Here is a 19,267-nt window from a genome sequence, read left to right on the forward strand (position 1 = left end):
CTTTAAACTTTAGAAGCTTAAGGTCACAGGATTCTGGTACCTGGAGGATTCAGACCCCAAAGGAAAAAAATGTTATTTGATATGGTAAAGACCTAAAGGGGTTCGCAACTGTTCCAGATAAGTCACATAACACTGCATTCACACTACAGCTTTATATCATATTCTGGTGTGTCATATATCTATGTCATATCTGTATCATCATGTTTCTAGTTTTATAGTGTGCTTCTTAAATTGGGGGACAGAGAGATGGCTCAGTGATTAAGAGTACTTTCTGCTCTTAAAAAAGACACAGCCTCCATGTGGTAGCTCATATCCACCTTTAACTCCAGATCCAGGAGATTCACTGCTGTCTTTTAGCCTCCACAGGCACCAAACACACACAGTACTCATACAGCCACGCATGCAAATGCTCATACAGGTAAAGTAAAAATAAATAAATTTAAAAGAAGTCAATCACTAATCAAATGATAATGAAAACCTCGAATGGGGCTCTCTCAAGAGGAGGTGGAGCAGATTTCTTGTGTATCCAAACCTTTGTAACGGTCTAAAGCAATGCTTATATTTCCCTGGCGTTGGGACAGTAACCTCCCTACACCCTGTGCAGTCCCTGTCCTCTCTTACCAAGGGGACCGCAAACCACACAAAGCCAAAAGACACATGGGCTTCATCTCCGGGATGGATCATCTTCACTGCCTACCTGCCAATTAAGAAACACCTAGGATGTTAGTGAAGCACAGCTCCGGATATGCCCAGGAGGGTATTTTCACAGATGATTAAACTGTGGGGACTCTGCCCTATTAATGGCTAAATCCATCCATAAACTCAAGGTCTACCACTGGGAGGTTGTGGAAGCTGCAGTCTGCTTGAAGAAGCATATCCCTGGGGCACCATCATATACCAGCCCCTTCCTGTTGCTGTTCTCACTGCCTCTGTTTTTCCGGGTGTGAACACCTCCACCAGACCCTCCGTGACAAGCTGAACCCCCTAGAACCACGAGCAACCAACTTTCTAATGGAAGACTGAATACCCTTACTGAGTGCTGAACCCCACAGAAGTTTGCTACAATTGTGCTGATGTTGGCAATCCTTGGGTGTCTAACCTACAGGCGAGGGGGAGATGGTCACTTGCTGTAAAACAGAGCCACTAGAGAATGCCATTCAAGGAAGTTTCTGGACACTAGTGATCTGTCCTCAAACTCTAAGAGAACAAGGGGTATGATGTGAAAAGCCTGCCCGCACAGTGGAGAAGTCTGCCCCGTACAATCATGGTCCTTTCCAGTGAGGATAGCATTCTTCTTATTCAGCCATACAGAATAGCACCTGGGGACAGGACTAAGAATTAGCACTCCAGGGCTGGAGAGATGGCTCAGTGGTTAAGAGCACTGACTGCTCTTTCAGAGGTTCTGAGTTCAAGTCCCAGCAACCACATGGTGGCTCACAGCCATCTGTAATGAGATCTGATGCCCTTTTCTGGTGTGTAGATAGCTACTGTGCACTCATATATAATAAATAAATAAATAAATCTTTAAAAGAATTAGCGCTCCACAGGTAAGAGAAAAACGAACATTTTTATGAGGGGAGAAAAAAAACAAAAAACAAAAAACTCTGGGTTTCCTAACATAAATGTCTCCTCCTCTCATCGTGTGTGTGTGTGTGTGTGTGTGTGTGTGTGTGTGTGTGTCTATGTGTTACTACAGGCACCTGGGCTAGCCAGTAGAAAGTGGGCTGGAATCTAATGATTGAAGGAAGGGCTGTGAAGGGCACCTTGAGCTTAAACCACAGCCAGTTCTGGTCCTGTAGCCAAGTCCTGATAAAGTTGAGAGGGTGTGAGAACCCCATGTCCTCCAGGCTCAGGCTCTGCCCAAATCACAAGGGCGGCGGTATGCTAAAGTCATGCAGAAACCATGTAGCAGCTGCTTAAAAATTGGTGGCTTCAGTTACTCACTGGATCAGGAGTTCTTAATGCTAGAGCTCACGAGCCTTTGTTCCGTGTGCCCTGTGTACACGCTGGCTTCATCAGGAGAGTGAACCAACTGCCTTCATTAGATCCTCCCAAGGTGCCCACGACCAAAGAATGTAGCAAGCCATCATGCCACACCATCCATTACTGATGGGCAGCACAGCTCCCTTCTGCAGCCCCAGAGTCTGACTCTGCACCAGGCACAAGAGCAGAACTCAGTAACAGACCAGACTCAATGCAGGCGCTGGAGACAATGGTACCTCATGTCTACTAAGCACTTCACACAAAGCTCAGGGCACAGCCACTCATGACATTCACAACAATTTGGGAGGCATGACCTCTTTCTTCCTTCGCAGAAAAGAACTGGAGTTGAAACCAGGGTTGGAAGCTCCCCAGGCCACCCCATCCCAGCACTGTCTCATCCTGCATACCCTCTTGGGAGTGAGTCCTGACAACTGACCATATCTGTGGTCCCTCCACAATTGGAACTTGGTAGTTACTCTCTACCTAAAGGTGTGGTCGGTAAGGAAGGACGCATCGGCTTCTTGGAATCCAAAACTGTCATCCTTGTCCATTAAGCCTGACCCTCTTGAAGTGAGTCTCAACAAGCTTTCCAGGAGGTAGTGATGTCAGCTCAAGTTCGACTGGCGACTTCAAGCACTATGTGGGGCTGGGAGCTCTTGCTTAGACCCAGAGTCACCTGTCTACTGGCAGTCACCCAAAGGGAAGAATGTCCCACATTTCCCAGCACCTGACAGAGCAACCAGGTGCTCTTCAGAGGCCTTCCATAAGTCTGCCTCAGCAAAGCCCCTCTGGTCAGTGTGCAGGCAGTCTGGGCTGACCACCTTGGCACATGCCACAGCTCCACAAGGCACGTTTACTATGGTGGTTCATGGATATGTCTGCTCCAGGGTTAGAGACTATCCCTGTGGTCTGTCAATCAACAACACAGGGAAATTCAGAAGACAGTGTTGATTGGACAGTGCTTGAACAAGATCAGAAGTTATCGGGTAAATAAATAGATTGCTCACCTACCTGAAAGACTACTGAGTCGTTTTTGCTGTTCTGTGACGAAAAAAAAGAATACAAATGTAAGTAGCATTTATACAGCACCTAGTAAGACTGAGAAACCCCAGAATAATTAATTAGGACCGTATACCCTGGTCCCTGCTGTCCGCACTGGGATGTTAAAATACAAGCCCCAGCTGAGGCAGTAGTCACAATGTAGCTTGAATGATCCACGCAAGAGGTCCCCCAGCTCCCCAAACTACAGATCTGCACTAGGACTTGGGCCCACCCAAGTGATCTAGGAGTTTCCATCTCATCTCAAGGTGATCTCTTCACTCTTGACCCTTTCGACCTCATATGACCCTCTCCACATACCAGACTCGGTACCTTCTAGTAGAGCTATGAGAAGAATTGGGAGACATAGCAACTGCCATCACCTGATCTTGCCAAATGCCAGCCCTGTTGTAAGAGCCTTTTCATCTAGCCCTTGAAATCTTAGCAGCAGCCTCGGCTGTTAGGCACAGCCATTTTCCTCAATGAACAGCCTCCGCACTTAGTCACCAAACATCTGCCTGTTCCAGGGTAATAGAGAAATTCTAAAAATAATCGGCATTAGCGAAGTGACCTCACTCAGATAAGGGGTTTAGATTACTCAAGGTAACGCTGAAAACCATCTGGTTCTAGGACCAAACTCTCCAGCTCAGCCGACAGTTCTCTCCAACCCTCATGACCCAGTTGTTCCTGTACTGAATGCAGTTGCTCACTCTCCTAGGTCATCCTGTGGAGGGGAGGCCAAGGTCTTGTTGGCAGCAATCTGTGTCCACTATGTGATAAGCACAAAAGTAACCTTTACCTTCTACAGTTGCTAAACAGCAAGCAACCAGAGAGATAAAAATAGACCATGCCGGCCCATGTCCCCAGGGGCCACATTCCTATCCTGCTGCTAGAATCAATATGGAGCAGAAGTAAACAGCACAGCGTGGGAGCCCAAGGCCAGTGAACACAGCAGCTGTCCACCTCAGCTTCATGCACGGGACCCACACCAGCTACGCTAGAGGCCCAGCGGACTTCAAGGCTTGGCAACTCGCCAGATGACAAGGACCAATAGAGTAACCTCTTGGCCTCGGTTTCTTCATCTGTGGTGTCTAAATGGGTTTAGGGGATGCTGTGCTCTGTTTTGTAAGGTGCCAGGCAGGACCCTCCATTACCAGTAGAAGCAAACATAAGCAACTGAGAAAGTCCTGTTGCTTCTGCTTCAAAGGCAAAAATGGCTGTTCTCACAGAATGCCATACAGACAGCAGTAGCTACTTTTCAGTCATCAGTGCTGGGATGACACTCTGACCATTCCTGTCCAGACACGTCTGGGAACCGTGGAGGTCTGGCTGTCCAAGGCGGTCCACAGCCAACCACAATGGCAACCTTCCTGACACTCTGGAACCTTGTTCTCGACCCCATCCCCAGAGCTTCTGGATCTGACCTGTAAGCTAAGCTGACTCTCACGATCCAACACACAGTAGAGGCTCAAAGGCCCTGAGCAGGGGGCCAAGGGCGTCTTTCAGCCCTGCGGTTTTCCTGAGTCGAACCCGTTTCGCTGGCTGAGGGTAAGCAGTGCCCGGAACCCACTGGCATGAAGGCTGGAGAAAGAGCGGAAAGGGGACAGTACTGTTCGCAACCACCAGCACCAGGCCAGAGGCTCAGAGCCTGTTGTCCCCTAGTGTCCGGAGGCTGGCTAGGGGAGACAGAATCATTGCCAAACTGGGCCCTGTGACAGTCTAGACAGAAAAAAAGAAACTTTTTTTTTAAGGATGACTAAACCAGAATTTCAGATTAGAGTAAAGTTATCACTGCTTAGGAAACGTTGCCAAAATTAAGAAACTGTTCTTCTTCGAGATGACAGGCTGGGTACATTCCAAAGCAGGGCCAGGGACACCTGACACAAACCCTACTGATGGGCACACACTCTCACTCTCCCCTTCCTATCCTGCCCTACCTGGGATGAACCCATGGTTCTTCTCTGTATGGGAAACCACTAGTTAATCACAAAACAAAACAGAACAAACCCCGGAGCATCTTTAATCACATAGTTCCCTGAAGGATGGGCTTCTCTGGACACTCCTAATTTTAAACCAAAGGCAGAACTTGGTCAAGAGAAAAGCAGGAACCAAAAGTCCTCTCTGATGAATAAGAGAATTTCACTCATTCAAGGAAGAAACAAAGAGAGACCTCAGGCATTTTGGTGCCTGAAAACATCCCTGTAGGTGTTGTCAGAGGGACTTGGCAGAAGCGGCTGACATTACACTTGCCATTTCCCAAAAACCAAGCTGCCGTGGGAATAAATCCCGTTTTTTAAGAAACTGCCTTTCTTTCTGGGAACTAGCTTGCCTTTTAGAATGAGTCATGAAGAAGTTCACAGAGAAGCTATGTCTTTTTTCTGCATTTTTCTTTGTTCTGCATGACAGGCCCTGGCAGAGAGAGCTGCTGCCAGGGAGGGTGTCAGGGCAGAAGGAGAATGGGCACTTGGATGGAAGGCCCTTCTCTCCTGTGGAAGAGCACCAGGGCCACACAGTGCAAAAACAACAATGACAAAAACAGCCTAAAACCGCTGAAGTCACCATTTAAGATTTGAGTGAACATATTTAAAGTGAGAAAAAATGTCTTCATGCATCTACGTTTCCAGCTGGAAGCAGAAAAGAGAAACCTCTCTTCAGTATGGAAAGCAATGGAAATTAGATTGGAACCCCATCTCCTCCAAGGGAAGGGCAGGGAAGTGGGTAAGGAGGGTGTCAAGAAGAGAGGGTTTGGAAGCAAGCTTTGAGCTACAGACAGTGCACAGCCCTGCAGTGTTCCTTCCGTTCAGTGTAAAAGAACCCCTTCCTGGGAGATGGCCTGAAAACGCCCCGTCTCGTGCCGCAAAAAGACTTTTATAAATGCAGAGTTCCAAAATGGAAAAGCTGGGATTCAAAACCACAGCCTGACTTTTAAAGCAGAAAGGTAAAGCTATACAATGACTACTTCAAAGCACTTGGGTTTCACCGATCCCCAAGGCTCTTTCAGAGACACAGCAGGACCAACCAGAATAGCCAGAGAAACTGTAGGAACCAAGCAGAACCCCTAAGTAGCATAGCTGCCTGGACCATGTGGAATTGGTGCAAACAGACATACAAATCTAAGTCACAGAGGATGCCACCATGAGATGAGGGGTAGCCGATAACCAGGAGAAAGTCTAGCAGCCCCTGTTACAGAGGCACAAAAACAGGCTTTACATTGTAGACAGTGGTCTAGCCAGTGTTTCCTCTTTTGAAAGTTAGTATTCAAAATGGCACTTTCTAGAAACTTGTTACTACTCTGAACAAGTTAGTCATTTGTGACAGCACTTAAGAGACATACTATAGCCATATGCTTGAGGCAAAAGCTTCATTACATATCACAAGACAAAGAACCAAGAGATACAAACTTCCACTTGTGTATTCTATTTGCAGACAACCACAAAAAACCAAGGTATAGCACATAGCCATGAACTGGCCCTGCTAGGGATGACCTTTGGGTCCTCTAAGGAAGCTGGGCAGGTAGCCTAGGGCAAGGTTGGGAAAACCTCTTTTCAAAGGATGGATTTCTTGCCCAAGACATCATGAATTGGAGCTGTTGACTCCATCGCCCTGCAGGAGGCCGCCTTACCTCGGTTGTGCTGCAAGAGCACAATGGTAGGGTTGACAATTGTGGTGGAAGGGTAGGCAGACGAAGGTTTGCTTGTTGGAGGGAAGACTTGGGAATCAGTGTCAATGTGGGAAGAAGAAACTTCATTTAGTAAAGGACTGCCCTGAAAAACAAAACATTAAAAAGAAGTATAAATACAAGGCCATCCAGAGTTAAGACTTAGTAAGAGGAGGAAACGAACATCTCTACAAAGACCTTAATTATAAAAGAAAACGTAACCAATGAGTCAATTCCAGTTAGAAGTTGAATCTAGAAATTTGTTCTCCTTGTTGGTATTAGTAAGGGGGAGGAGAAGGCAGGTCAGTAAATGTTGCTGGAAGTCTCAGTGTAGTCCATTATTTTCACCTAGTAATAGTTGTGTATCAATCTGGTTACTGCAAAAGCAAACTCAAACCAAAATAGAATAACATGCAAAACTCATGCAATTCCAAGTGTGATCTAAGAATGAGAGCTGGTTAAGTGGGAAGAGTCAGGCACCCTCTAGAGAGATGTCAGACAAGGCGCGGGCGTAAGAAGGAGGAGGAACCCGGAGGAAACCCTTTGTCATGGACAGTTACTCTGAACATCACTGAGCAGAGAAGCACCAAGCAATCTCAGCAGCCGAGCAGGATCCTACCCTGCTGGGACATCTCTTCTTTGCTCCAGTGTCAGACCAACAAAAATCCTTGAACTGAGCCATGAGAGAATCTTGACTTAAAAACCTGAGACTCCCACCAGAAACATCAACAAACTCTTCATACCTTAATAAACTGATTAGCCTTGTGAATCTAATCTTTTGAAACAAATGAAAAACAGGACCCAAAATAGGGCATGGACTGGCAAATGTAGTTCCTTCCACCATAGTTAGAGGTTCTGCAAAGTTTTTGTCTTACATCTTTCAACCCTTAAAGATGAGAATCCCCATGCGCTGGTCCTGGGGACTAAACTTAGGGCTGAGCCCCGGCTAGGCAAGCGCTCCATATCCCTGGCCCCAGGATAGCACATTCTTTTTCTTTTTGCAAAGACAGGGTCTCCCTATACAGCCCAGGCTAGCTTGAAATTCCCTATGTAGACCAGGCTAGCCTCAAACTCAGAGATCTACTTGCCTCTAGGCATGTGCCACAAAGCTTGGCAAGTTGGCATTCCTAAAGGGCTTTAAGAACAAGATTTTGATAGCTATTTTTGAAGCAACTATGCTCAGAGATCACCTACTGGGTGTACTGGCATACACCTGCAAGACAAGGAAAATGTATCTTTCTCTCCTGTCTCCACATAACACAATGCCCTGAAAATAGCAGGTGCTCAAAAACAAAACAAAACAAAAAAGCAACAATAACAGCAACAACAAAAACACTATCAAAGTGCCAGAAGCTAGCCACCAGCAAGAGTAGGTGGGGGCTAAGTTTTGTGGCAACAGAATGCACACTCATCAGGAGAGGTGTGGGTATCAGCACCCTGGACAGCTCTCAACACACAGTAGGGGCCTTTGTCACCAATACCTCAGTTGAACTCTCTTTTAGATGTTCCCTGGGTAGCCACTTCTATGAGCTCAATTTTGTGAGTAAGATCTTTTCCCAAGGCTTGAGGGATTTGAATCAACTTATGGCCTAGATGCCACCTACCGGGCACCTGGAGGGAAAACCACTCAATCTGCTTTCAATCTCTTACTCTAATACCTAAAGTGAAAAGTAACTAACGTTATTAAACCAACATCTGGAACGTTTACTCCAGAACAATTAGGCCAGTTTGATAAATTGCTGTCCTGGCACACAAAAGCCGAACTCCATATGCAAACGTAGAGCTACAAATGCTAACAACAGGTATGTACCAGAAGAGCTTACAGCGACCTGAGTGCACGCTGGCAAGATTCATTCTACACGATGCACAGAGAAATACACTGGCAAGATAGGTGTACATCCTAAACCAGAACGCCTTCTAATACAGCTAGAGGTTCCACTAGGAGGCACAGGGTGTGTGAGTCCGTAGCAAAGATGAGCTGTAAAACTCAAAGTAGGAGATCCAAACTCTGGTTACATCTGGTTTGATCCTGCTCTATAACCGCACTGGGCTGCAACCAGAGGTTCGAGAAGAGGCCCAGCCCATGACGTAACAGTTCCCAGCTTTTGTGTGCTTGACACCTCATTACAATTTCCCCCACTATGTTTCCTTCCTGTTCTCAGCTTAACAAGCCATTTAAACACGCCTAGCAAACTTCTTCCAACAAAGGATGCTAGGAAATGTTCAGTTCCATCAGCAAAATACACGGCACTCAGCTCACTCTACATCGATAGTGGTGTTTATGGCTCCAACATCAAAACCCCTTTGATACCTGCCCCTTCCCAGACCCACTCAAGAAATCCATGGTATTTTAACTAGACGTCTCCAGCGCTCGGATGACCCCATGGGCACCAGTCTTGAGAATGGATGCGCTCTACCTAAGTCCTCCAGATCATCTGACTGCAGGAGCCCTGGCTTGTTGTAAGTGCACCTGTGAAACCTAGTTGCTTAGATCATGGCGAGAGGAAGCCGTCACTAACTAAGCAGTTACTTTAACTCCTTCATTCCCTTAACTAAGTCCTCAGCAACGCAGCTAACCAAACCAGGCACTTCCCCTGCACTAGGCTGAACCATGAGTCCCTATCACAGGAGCCTGTACGACACGACCCCAATGAACCCAGGGCGGGCAAGTGTCCTGACATTACAACTTATATCCACTCAGATTCTTTCGCTCTGGGCTCCTAGGAAAGGAGGAGACATACTGTGCTGAAAGCAGTTGGGCTGTCTGTAAAGAGATTCACACTGAACAGTGAGGACTTTTAATTTCCCACAGTTACTGTATATAAGTTTGCCACCAAAAACCACAGTGGCCTCCTCCTCGGGGTCCCTAGCAATTTGTCTTATGAGAAAGTCTTAACACACCGGTTTTCAGATCCATTTACTCAATTAAACCTCCCTCTTTCTCACCCTTCCTCCCTCCCTCCCTCCACTTCTTTCAAAAAGAGAGTTCGCTTCATGAAATCAGCCAAAGAATAAAAATTTTCCTCCTTGTAACCTCTCTTCTTCCTCGTTTCCTGTCACCACAGCTGCCTGTGGCTTTCCACAGCTTTCCTCAGCCTTCGACACTGTATGTGCCCTGACCCGCGAATATCAGGACCAGGTGAGGTGAAGGTCATAGATACTTCTCAGAGAGAAGACAAATTTCCATCAGGAAGACGTGCATTCCCAACAGAGCAGAGGAGAGAGGGTTCTTGAAAAGCAAGAGCAGCCATAGGTGGCCCGCAGGATGCACACGGGAGGCATGCTCTCGGGACAGCAAACACAGATCCAGCCATCAGACAAGCACAGTGGCCAAGGCCGCCTCAGAACTTAGTACTTCGTGAGAAAGGGAGGGTTTTACTGTCAGGAGCAGACATTCGGGGTAGCCGCGGGGAAGGGGGTCCAGCAAGCTTACGGTACTTGAGACAGCTCCCGGGAGGTCAGGCTCCAAGCCTCTGTGGAGGTCCTCCGGTATAGGAGGGACCAGCGGAGGCGGTGGTGAGGGTGGTGGCGTCTGGCTAGCAGGGGAGAGGGAGCCACAAGCACTGGCTGGCTGGCTGTGGTGGGGCCGCCTCTGCAGATGAGGGGGAATGAAATCATCTAGTGTCGGGAAGGTCAGAGGTGAGGCAGCAGGGGTGGTCGCCGGGACAGTGTGGATGCAGCCAAGTGGCCCCAGAGATGCTGGAGTTCTGGCAGTGCCTTCTTGCCCTTGCCCTCTGTCAGTGTTAACCAGGTAGAGAGGGACAACTATTACCTCAGACGGGGCTGGGCTGGAGGAGGTGGCATCCTGTGGGAAATAAGGGGTTGTTACACGTTACGCAGAGGGGACGGCAGAGAGACCGGAGTTCCACATTTGAACAGTTGCGCATGGACATGCAGTGAGGCACTTCAAGAAATATTTAATCAGTGCCCTTTCCTCAGAGTACATGAGACAGTCAGTGCTAGCCAGTGCTAGCCAGCTGGCCTCCTGATACTCTATGACACAGAGGGAGCCCCGTCCAAGTTCACTTTCCATCCATCTATTTTTGAATCCTTTTAACACTTTATGAGAGAGAAAGAGAACAAACAACAGAAGAGGCAGGAGGGCAAGCGGACAGCATTTAACCCCACAAAACTGCCACAGAGCCCGCAAGCCTGGAGCAAAATGCAGGCTCTTTAGCCCCTTGTTGTAAGACTTAGAAACACTCTTACCACGTTATTAGTCTACGAATTCCACCATCTGGCGTACTGAGACATTTACAGACAAGAGCCAGGGAGACAGAAGAAGCTGTGCTGAGAGGGTTAGACAGAAGAATTCAGGATTCAAGTGCTGTAGCACTACTGGTGAGGAGAGAGAGGGTAGGGAAGCCCAAAGAACAAGTGAGCCATTTAAACCGGTTCTGAAAGAGACAGTGTAGAAGACACACAAACATTCCTAGTTTCTTGCCTTGGCTGGATAACACGGCTGCAAAAGGTAAGTTTCTTTGTTCTTCTGGTTTTCGGAATCAGAGGTAACCTGGGGGCCTAGTCTGGGAGGCCTCACTGCATCTGGGAATGAGGCCCATGTCCCCAGTGTGGGATTCTCACCGCGGTTACCGGCATCTTTGTGGTTGTTAAAGGATAGCTTGGGAGGGTCAGGAGGAGGAGCAGGGGGTGGTTTTCCAGTGCTGGCTGTGACTGTGCCAGGGACATGGCTAGGAGCTGGTGCCTGGGTGCCTGCAGCCTCCGAGGGAGTGTCTTGGGCTGAGTCACGTGCAACAGGAGAGTAGTTTTCTGACGTTGCCCAGCAAATGTTATTGGATAAACACGGGACATATAAGCTGCTGACCTGTTTATTCCCTATGGCCTCATGACGTGGGTTAGAGCTCACATTCTTACTATACACTAATCTGGATCCCATATAATGTTGCTGGGGTTGGGAGGGCACATCAAGGCCCAGGGACCCCAAAAGCAATGAACCAGAACATGATGCATTTGGGGGAGCCAACCTAGCTCCTGGAGGAACAGAGATGGGCGGAGGCAGTGAGGGGTTCTGTTGGCTGGGGGTGCTGGGTGGGATGTAGGGCTTCGGTGAGCTCATGTAAAGGGAATCCTTGTAGTTGCGGTGGATGGTGGGGGATTGCCATGCAAAGCCGTCCTCTTGAGGGAAAGGAAGGCGTGGGGGAGACAGAACCTTTAGTGGTGGATTCAAAATATGACATCAGAAGAGAGAGAAAGAAAGGGGGAGGGGGTGGAGAGAAGGGCCATTAGAAACAGCAGCACAGCATGATAAAAGACAAACAACTCTTGACAGAATAGTAAGCGAATCCTTCAGGGGTCCACAGCTGTTCTGGGCAGCCCTGAGGACTGACTCACTTACCTGCAGGGCTGGCCTGACTCACCAGCCAGGGAGGCAGAGTCAGCTCCATCCCCAGTGCTCATTGGCCTGCATCCCGACTGCAGGCCCATCTGCCAGTGGAGAAGGCCCTGGGCTGGGTCCTCTTTCCTTCCCAACCCCCCTTCCTCAGGACTCCTGTTGAAGCCTTCGCTTTAAAAGTTTAAGTCCACTAGACGTGTCTGCGTCACTAAAATTCTTTCCCCCTAGAAAAGGAGAAATGGAAGGCCCTTCTTCTACATGTGTGTTGGCAGGAGGCAGATGCCCTCCTTGAGCCCCTGATTCCGTTCTCGATTCCACGAGCATGTAGAGTTCATTTAGGGGAGGGCATTAAAAACTGAGTCCGCGTGTCCTCTTCTCCCAGAAGAAATAATAGAATGACAGAAATAATCACTAAGAACATAGTTGAAGGATATGGCTCCGTTTGCCTAGCATGTTTAAGACTCCAAGTTCAATCCCCAGAACAAATAAGAGGGCATGGGAAATCGTCATGAGATTAAAAACATGCAGTCTCCCACTTAGGAAGCACCTGGGCATGTAATTAGCCTATGGGGTTGGGGAGGGTCTGGTTTATTCAGCCAGTCTACCACCATGCACAGGCAATCGTTTTTATACTTGGGTGATCAACTTTAGCCACACCATTTCAGAGTTAGAGTTGAAACTCATCCTTCATCCCTTTCCATTCAACCTTTCTTCCATGGGTCTCAGTGGGGCAGAGGGGCAGGAGGCCAGCTGACTCCGTAGCCTGATCCTCCTCAGCCAACCTGTGGCTCACCTGGGAACTAGACTCCCAGAGGAGCAGCACCAATGTTCCCAGACTTTGCTCACTGGCCCTGATCTCCAGATCTCAGTGTGAGAACAAAACCAGAACCCTCCTCTAATTGCTGTGAGAGTGACTAGAAGTTGGTGAACATATGGCAGGTGTGTTGCAAATGAAAACTAGGAAGAGACTGGGAAGATGGCTCCATGAGTAGGAGCGTCCAGTGTGAGGACCTGAGTTCAGATCCCAAGGACTCAAAGAAAATGCTTGGCGTGACTGTAAATGCCTGAACCCCTAACAATGTGGAGCACAGATGGGGGATCCCAGAGCTCACTGGCCAGCTGGCCTGGCTGAAACAGTGAGCTTGTTGCTCAGTGACAAACCCTGTCTCAAGGGTTTTGTCTGCCTGTAAGGCAACAGCTGAGGAAACCACCTCATAGCCTTCTTTTGTCTTTGCGTGGGCATGCACAGGTGAGCACACTGGGAACTCATATGCATGTAACTGCCCACATCGAGGCCGGCTTTCACTTTACTTTCATACTTTGTAGAAGATAAATGGGAACAGGAAGGGACATTAGAAAGGGGACTAGATAAGAAAAGTGGGAAAGGCCTTTTTTTTTTTTTTTTTTTTTTTTTTTTTTTTGGTCTGGTTTAGACTATCATCCAGAAACAGTCTACAGCCTACACTTCAAACACAAGTTTGACACGGCAGACAGTCTGGGTAAGAGGCAACCATCTGGTTATCTTCAGTTAACCAGGTATGTGTCTTATCCACTACATGCACCATAGTGCCGGTGAAGTGTGGCCATTTTTAGCAGCCCCAAACCTACCACAAAGAGCCCCTCTAGGATATGACAAGGGCAGGACCTGTCCCATTAGCTCTTCAATCTGATGAGGTTCGAGTGAGTGCTAGAACACTTCGTAGTCTAACTGACAATCCCCAGAAATGACAAGTGAACTAGCTCCCACCGTCAGGAGTGTCAAGAAAGCGCACAGGGCTAACGAGAAGAAGCAAGGAGAAAGTCATTTTGATATTGGCTCAGGTTCGCTTTGACTTTGCCCCAGAGTCTCTCGCATGTGACTTCTAGCCCAAAGATAGAAATCTGTTTCGATGGTTTTTAAACTCCATGCATGGAACCAGGACTGCGTGACATCAGGCACAAGTCCTGCTAGGGTTGTAACCTTACAGGGAGGACACTTCCCCAGAGTGTCCACAATGTACAGAGTCAAAGGACTTCCTGTCCTAGGCTTCTTTTAACTCTAAAGAAGGAGCTGGAGTTTGACTGAGCAGGAACACAAAGGAACAAGTAGTTTTTGGCTTAGTTTTACGTACTGTGGCCTACCCTGCCCACTGCCCACAAATGAAACTCAACTATCTTTTCAGTAAAGTGTGTCTATGGGAGAGGGACACTTCTCAGAAAACATGGTGTGTTCATATAGTTTATATTTCAGAAACTTCCAAGCCTCATCTCTACTGGGACTGACACGCCGATGATGACATCACGGAAAGGGACACTGTGGTTCCCTGGCCATGGGAACCCTGGAGGGTTGGGAGGAGTGAGCCCAGGTGGGCAGGACACAGGCCCGCCCATCCATCTTCTGGAAGGTAACTGAGCCCTTAAGGGAAGATGTTCTGCCAACAGATTCATAAACTCCACAGGGCTGGAACAAAGCCAAGAAGGTGCCTGGCCCGCCTTGCCTTTATGGAAGCCGGTGACTAATCATAGCAAGCGCTACACAGCTAAGATGGCATAACTTCCAGAAAATAAATCTGCAAAGTAATACAGGACACAGAGTTCCCAGCATTGGAGTGGGCGACTCTAACACTGAGCATTGTAGAATGCATTTCCTATGTCAGCTATTCGTCTGACTCCCTGAAGACAGTGCAGGAAATGTAAAGTTGACCGACAGATCATGACATGTGCTGGTGGACATAGCACAGGATGCTCAACCTTACTATAAAGCTCCCCTTATAAACTCCCTGAGGGCGGTGTGCTGCACACTGGTCTACGTACAAGTGCACAATGAAGTTGTGCTAAACAGATTCTTCTTTACCTCCCCTGTGTTCTTTAGCCATGCAGTGCTGGGAAATAGATCCTGGGCCTTGGACATACCAGGCAAGTGTTTCCACCCCTGAAATACAACCCCGGCCCGGCCCTTGCTTTTTTTGTGTTCACAAAACCGAGAGGCACTGGAGGGTTAGCCTTTAGGCTAAGCCACTGATGGTGGAAGACAGTGTACTTAATGTTTCGACTGGATGCCGGCTGCGCTCCAGTGTGAGTATAGCAGCAGTATCCATACTTGAGATGGCTGCAAAGGAAGTGCTGATACCACAGACAGCGTATCATAAACTCAGAAAGCTCTCACATGGGAAAACTCTGACAAGCCATTAAACAGACAAACGACCTCCAGGAAGCCAGGCCTACCCACAGTGCCTGCCTCTAACCAGGGCCTGCGTGTACAGAGCTGAAAGTCAGGAGATAAGTCATGGCAGGAGGCAGAAAGGCTTAATGGTGCTGCTCAACAACAACAAGACAGATGAGCGGCAAGCTGCAGACCAGGGAGACAGGTCTACAGAGGGAAGATACTATCTCATTCCCTTGTGTGTTCTGGGCACCCTTCAGAAGGTCAGGGGCTTGAACCATCCAGTGGTCTTTTGAGCAATGGTACCTCCTACAGGAAGATGGCTCCATTCCGTGTAAGTGGCTCCTCCTTATAAAGCACCCTTCATACGCCACTGGAATGATAGGATCTATTCCTTTTATTAAAAATAGCAAAGTATAGTGAGGAGAATTTTTAAAAAGGTGGAAAACCACCTAGGAGCAACAACCAAAGCAAAATCAAGCCTACACTAAACTGAATAGTTGTAGAGGACTGTCTGCCATGAGATCACTATCAAGGCCTAATCCCTCTTCACTTCCAAGAGCAGATGAGAAGGTACCTATTCAGGGTGTGTGTGTGTGTGTGTGTGTGTGTGTGTGTGTGCATGTACGTGTGCATGTACGTGTGCATGTACGTGTGCATGTGTATGTGTGTTTGTGTGTGTGTGCATGTACGTGTGCATGTGTGTGTGTGTGTGTGTGTGTGTGTGTGTGTGTGTGTGTGTGTGTGTGCGTGTGTTGTGATTACTGTCCTCAGACCCTTGGGCTATGGATTTATGGTTTGGTCACAAATAGCTGATGTTAACCTGTCGCAGTACGGTCACTCGAACTCTGAAAGTCTCAGCTTTAGAAAGTTAGTGAGGTAAATACCAGAGACGCTCATGGGAATCTTACGCTCTCAACAGTTTCTGGAAAATAAGCCTAGACTTTCTCCTACCTGTTCCAGGCTAAGTGGATTCCTTCTTTTAGAACCTTTCCACGTGTATATCGAACCTAGAGCACAGCAGACCTGCTTCCAACACCCACAGAGACCAGCCTCATCCCATTCTCTTGTTCTCATTGAGCCCCGACTCTCCTACTAAGATTCTCCTCCTTAAAAAGCTATCCCAGAGAGGATCAGAGTCTGAATGCTACTCCCTAGTCCAGCTGGAAGGCACAAGTTTGGGCTGCCAACGAGTCTCCACCCCATCTGCGTGCACACACCTACCTGGGGCTTGTCAGCCGAAAGGCTGGGATGCACACTTCTATAGCCCTTGGCAGCGAGTGGGGAGGGCTGGGCGTTGCCATTGGCATCGGCACTGGAAGAAAGTTTCCATTCATCTGAGGCAAGAAAAACACAAACAAACCCCATCACTCACAGGTAACACCCACCGGCTTCCCACTAGTTCAAGGGTCCCTGGTGCCCCCAAGGCCCAGAGGCTAAGAATGCAAGAAAAGCCATACCTGCTGAATGGTCCTCTGGCTCCAGGCCTGTGCAAGGAGCGAGAAAGATGAGAACAAAGAGGGAAGAACAGAACCGGTTATGTTTGCGGGAAGCAAGCATGAGACACACTGACTGATGAAAATCAGTGGCCCTCGTCTGACACAAAACTCCCTCAGTCAAGAAGGCCCGATTACCATAGGAACCCACTTGAGACCATGATGTGTTCACAGGCGCTGACCTTTGAGAACACAAGACCACATTCACAGGAATGAAGAAACAATTGTTCCTTGACATTCTTACTTTACAGACTGAAAGGCAACAGAGCTCTCCGCTGTCCAGCCCCCACCCCCAAGCCTGCTGTAGGCTCAGAACGGCCATAGAGGCTGACTGAAGGACGCCTCAGTGGCAGGTTTCTGTTTGGTGGGTTTTGCTTGTTTGTTCTTGGATCTGAGCGTCTCCATCACATGAAACAAAGTACAAAAACATTCACGACGCGGGCTGGACAGATAGCTCAGCAGTTAAGGTTTTGCTACACAATCACGGTGAGCGGAGTTCAGATCCCAGTACCCACATAACGAGTCAGGAATCCCACGAATGCCTATGACTCCAGCTCTAAGAGATCCGATGCCCTGCCCCCTTCTGGCCTCTGCCAAGGGGAGGCTGGGGGGGGGGAATAAGCACACACAAATTTTAAATAAATCTAATAAAATCTAAACAAATCTAATAAAAATTTTTGATAAGAAAAACCCATACCCGACTTGATTTTGTATGACAGATCAGTCAAAGTGTGCTAAAAATACAATAGGCTCCATGTATGAAGTTATGTGAAACACAAATGAATCCCCTATTTAGGGTTGGGCTCCTTCCATAACATGCTCCACTATTTAGAATGCAAGCACTCCAAAATCTAAAAGAAACAGATCTGAAATACTTCTGGTCTTGAGTGCTTCAAATAAGACCCAGTGACTCTGTATGTGACCGTGCAGCACGGCAGGGAACAAGCACAGATAATCCAGAAAGGAAATGGGCTGTGCTTCCAAACACCCTTATTGATGGGCACTAAATTTTGACAGCTTTCATGTATCATGTAATATCATCTTTCTCTGCATTTTTCTAACAGTCATTTAAAACACGAAGGCCACTTAGGCAGCAGGCTAGATTTTGCTCACGGCCAGTTTGGCTACCCCTACTCTAACAGGCCGGAGCGAGGAGGAGGGAGGCAGCCAAGGGAACATGGTGGTGGACGTTAAGATTCCTCTCTGCACATTTACAGGTTGTTATAACTATTCTTAAGGGATGGATGTGTACAGGATTTTGTGTTGTCTAGATGGGCAAATTATATCTTATCTAGGTGGGCAGTTTATATCCTTATCAATTGGTTGTGAGTTTATTTATTGTGTGGATACACTGAGAATTTAACATGTAAATCTGATTGTTGGGTTACAGTTTATTGAGTCATGATTTTATTGGGTGGCTGGGACCAGAGAGTTCCCGGCTGGTCAGGGCTGACCAGGGCGACCAGTGATGGGGGTGGAGACACTGCTAGGCTAATGTAGCATGGCGCCACACTGGAACCAGCTGCTAGCTCCAATGGCCCACTGATGAGGGAACTCGAGACCACCATGATGTGTGGGAACCAGTTCTGCCACTTTTTTTATTTTTACCGAAACAAAGATCAGCAAACATTTACTAAGGACCTTTCAGGTGCCAGACAGTTACACTTTATACCTATTCAGTGTCTAAGCAAATGCTCCCCGTACTTCATGAGGGCCCAAGAGTTTGCATTTCTAACAGTGATGCTGAGTGGCAGTCTGCACACCCTACACTCTAACCACTGACAGAAGGCACAGTAAAAAACAGCCTTAGACACCCCAATGTTCAGGGACCATCTCAGAAGAGGAAGCATAAAGAGCCAGAGGTGTGGATGACTACAAAGAAACAGTTTTCCTGACTAACTGGATAACTGCACATCAGGAACTTGTGGCAATTCGAGAACCATTCACAAGACCCCCAAGGAAGCTAAAGCCAGGAAAAAAAAAAACTAAGTTCAGAGAGTGGGAGGTGTAATGAAGTTGGGTTACTCAGCTCTCTTTAGGGTGTGACCTCAGGTAGGATGACCCACAACACTGGGTGGGAAGGGAGGAGGGGGATGGATCTACCAGGAAGTGGGAAAGTGAAGGTGACCAAAAGAGACTGTAGGATATTCTCAAAGAATTACTGCAAATATTATCTTTAAAGTATCCTTATGGGGAGCAAGACTGTCACATCCCCAGCATGCAGAATTTCAGGGTGACTCGGTTATATAGACTCTTGTAGTAGGTGGCCCATTACATTCCTGCCAGTCCCTAACAGACGATTCCTAGCCATCTGCCTTCTTCAGCAGTCACCGAGTTGAACTCTCCCGGGGCATGTGGTTCACGAATGTTACTGTTATCGCATTGAACTGGCTTGTGTAACCGGAGCAAGTATGTTAACCTCACCGAAGTTCGCATTTCTTATCTGTAAACTAAAAATCCCTCCTCATGTCCTCCGCCCAAGGTTGCCGAGGAATCTGAGATCGGCCATGTGAAGGTGACCACATTTGAAAATCACTGCTAGGTCCATGCCTGCCCCAGAGAACTTCATGTACCCAGCCGACCCTAGACCGCTAGAC

The 19,267-nt window shown here is 47.8% G+C and overlaps 1 protein-coding gene and 1 long non-coding RNA gene across 52 annotated transcripts in view; one reads left to right on the plus strand and one right to left on the minus strand.

The window, feature by feature from the left end:
* Window positions 1–19,267, minus strand: part of Sorbs1 (sorbin and SH3 domain containing 1) — a 222,725-nt gene that overhangs the window by 78,938 nt on the left and 124,520 nt on the right. For 15 of the 51 annotated variants that reach the window (XM_087590767.1, XM_087590606.1, XM_087590696.1 and 12 more), the window contains 6 exons: window positions 16,399–16,511; window positions 11,124–11,849; window positions 10,452–10,484; window positions 10,113–10,271; window positions 6,644–6,785; window positions 2,995–3,024 (listed from right to left, as the gene is read on the minus strand). In XM_087590767.1, the coding sequence (XP_087446893.1) occupies window positions 2,995–3,024; window positions 6,644–6,785; window positions 10,113–10,271; window positions 10,452–10,484; window positions 11,124–11,849; window positions 16,399–16,511 (1,203 nt within the window). 51 annotated transcript variants of the gene reach the window in all.
* Window positions 10,735–17,364, plus strand: LOC120097534 (uncharacterized). The gene is made up of 3 exons (XR_015653350.1): window positions 10,735–11,150; window positions 14,263–14,416; window positions 16,138–17,364. It is a non-coding gene; the product is annotated as an uncharacterized LOC120097534 (long non-coding RNA).

This window comes from Rattus norvegicus, chromosome 1 (genome assembly GCF_021556685.1).
Source record: "Rattus norvegicus strain SHRSP/BbbUtx chromosome 1, alternate assembly SHRSP_T2T, whole genome shotgun sequence".
Lineage (NCBI taxonomy): Eukaryota > Metazoa > Chordata > Mammalia > Rodentia > Muridae > Rattus > Rattus norvegicus.